The following is a 2,265-nucleotide window of genomic DNA, read 5'->3' as shown; positions in this document are numbered from 1 at the left end:
GGCGGCGGCGGTGGCGCGAGGCCGCGGGTCACGGCGTGCTCTGCCGCGAGGGAGCGCTTGAGCCGGTCCGCGAGCGCGCCGCCGCGCCGCCGCGGCGGCGGCGCTTCGGGCGGCGCGCGCGCGACGCCTCCGAGCGCCGCGAGCGTGAGCTCCTCCGGCGCCGCGCGGGGCGGCGACGCGCCTCGCAGGAGGTCGGCGCGCCGCGAGACGTGGTAGAGTTTGCGGCGCGCGTAGGGCTCGCTCTCGTCGGTGATGGCCTCGCACGCGGCCCGCGCGAGGGCCTCGACCAGCTCGTCGAGGATCGCGGCGCCGCAAGCGGCGCCGGGACCGCCGTCCGCGTCGCCGTCCGCGTCGCCGTCCGCGTCGGCGGCGTCCGCGTCGGCGGCGTCGCCGTCGCCGTCGTCCGCGTTGGCGGCGCGCGCGGCGTCGCCGTCGCCGCCATCGCCGCCGCCGCCGTCGTCGTCCGCCGCCGCCCGCTCTGTCCGCGCGCGCGCGCCGCCGCCGCCGCCGCCGCCGCCGAACGCACCGAATCGCATGCCTCCGGCGCCGCCCTCGCGGAGCGACCCGGCGAAGAGGGCGACGGTCTCCTTGGTCGTGACGACCTGTGTGGGAAACAACCAGTGGAACGTCCTGTCCAGCAAAAACTTCAAACCTCTCTATCTCGGTCAAATCAAAGTCGTTTTGGCTGATTTTTGGACGGATCGTTTTCTCTCGAAAAGTTCTTTTTCTACAGTGAAAAGAATATGTTGAAACCGTGCGAATACATGCATATTGAAGTCGTCTTGAATATTTTTGTTTCCTGCCCAGGTGACGACGTCGGGCCGCGCGGACCGGTGGAGCGTGCGGCGCTTGGGCGGCCGGCCCGGCGCCGCGCGCCGGGCCGCGCCGCCGGCGGTCCCGAGCGCGGCGAGCGTCTCCGCGAGCGAGGCCTCGAGCTCGGCGCGCTCCCGCGCCGCGGCCGCCGCGGGCGTCTCGTCGACGCCGTGGACGAGCGCGACGGTCGCGGCCGAGGCGCCGCCGCGGAGCGACGGGGCAAAGGACGCCTCCGCCTCCTTCCGCGTGAGGACGTCCTCGAGGACGCTCGCGTGCGCCGTCCGCCGCCGGCGCGCGCGGCGGCGGGCTCGCTCGATGCCGTCCGGCGGCGCGCGGCGCGCGACGACCGCGGCCCGAGACGCGCCCTCGGCGAGCGCCTCCGCCGCCTCGCGCCCGTCGCCGCCGCCGGCCCGCGCCGCGACGACGGCGAGCGCCTCCGCGGCGTCGCGCCCGCCGCCGTCGTCCTCGAGGGCCTCGCGCGCGGCGTCGACGAGCCACTCGCGAGGGCCGCCCGGCGACGGCGCCGCGCCGCTCGACGACGCGACGCTCGGGCTCACCGCGTGGATGTACGACGTCGGCACGTAGCCGCTCTCGTCGACCATCGAGAGGACGGGCCTAGACACCAGGATCCATCCATCCTCGCCGCCGCGGCGCGAGACGACCGCCTCGCCGGCGCGGACGGAGAGCTCATTCTCGTCCTGGGCGGAGAAATCCGCGAGGACCTCGTACCATTGGCTCCTCCCTTGCACCATCTCCATTTCCTCCCTCGCCTCCACCATGGGCATGTCTGTGTTGGGGGCCGTTTTAACCATATTTCCGTCCACTTGGCCTTTCGTATCTCCCACTAGCCTGAGCTAAAGGAAGCAGAGTAAACTCCTCCCTCAAAGGGGGGGCTGAGCTCAATTCAGTTAAGAGTGCCAGAATGAAGGCCGACGGACCGCGCTTGGATGGCGCAGCCACCTCAGCGGGGATGGAGGAGGGTAGGGCAGGGCGGGTGCTTCATTTGTGCCGAAGGAGGGTGGTGGGCGGGCCAATTCAACAAAAAGTTTCGTATCTCCCACTAGCCTAGGGGGCCGGACTGGAGACCGCGTCTTCCATGAGACCTGTTGCCTCCTCCCTACCCGGCCAAATATACAATAACCAGCAATCTGACAGCCACCGCCCTCGACGCTGGATCTTCGTAGGAGGCCAGCTACAGACGACTTTGCCGGCCCGGGGTCTAACTTATTTGAAGGCATTTGATGAGAGCCAAAATGACAGAGAAGAAACTGCCATAGAAGTCAACCTTAAAGTTGGAGCTCGTAACGATTCTAGGGGGTTTTGGAATGACATCAGCGAGGAGTGTATTATGGCGGCGGAGCCCGCGGAGCTCGGCCGGTTAAAATTTTATCGGCGCGCAGCGCCGCTGGAGCTGAAGCGCACTTCCCTGACTTCCCGAGATGATGTCGCGTG

The 2,265-nt window shown here is 69.4% G+C and overlaps 2 protein-coding genes across 2 annotated transcripts in view; one reads left to right on the top strand and one right to left on the bottom strand.

The window, feature by feature from the left end:
* Positions 1 to 1,415, bottom strand: part of AURANDRAFT_68421 (hypothetical protein) — a gene marked incomplete at both ends in the record, with an annotated part of 2,689 nt that extends 1,274 nt beyond the window's left edge. Inside the window, 2 exons of the mRNA XM_009044104.1 lie at positions 33 to 602; positions 813 to 1,415. Coding sequence (XP_009042352.1) covers positions 33 to 602; positions 813 to 1,415 — 1,173 coding nt within the window. The remainder of the gene's footprint in view (positions 1 to 32; positions 603 to 812) is intronic.
* A 746-nt stretch (positions 1,416 to 2,161) lies between these two features.
* AURANDRAFT_68420 (expressed protein) overlaps positions 2,162 to 2,265 on the top strand; it is a gene marked incomplete at both ends in the record, with an annotated part of 1,145 nt that continues 1,041 nt past the window's right edge. Inside the window, one exon of the mRNA XM_009044105.1 lies at positions 2,162 to 2,190. Within this exon, the coding sequence (XP_009042353.1) occupies positions 2,162 to 2,190 (29 nt within the window). The remainder of the gene's footprint in view (positions 2,191 to 2,265) is intronic.

The sequence above is a fragment of the Aureococcus anophagefferens genome (genome assembly GCF_000186865.1).
Source record: "Aureococcus anophagefferens unplaced genomic scaffold AURANscaffold_134, whole genome shotgun sequence".
In the NCBI taxonomy this organism is placed as follows: domain Eukaryota; class Pelagophyceae; order Pelagomonadales; family Pelagomonadaceae; genus Aureococcus; species Aureococcus anophagefferens.
This window is presented reverse-complemented; position numbering and strand designations above follow the sequence as displayed.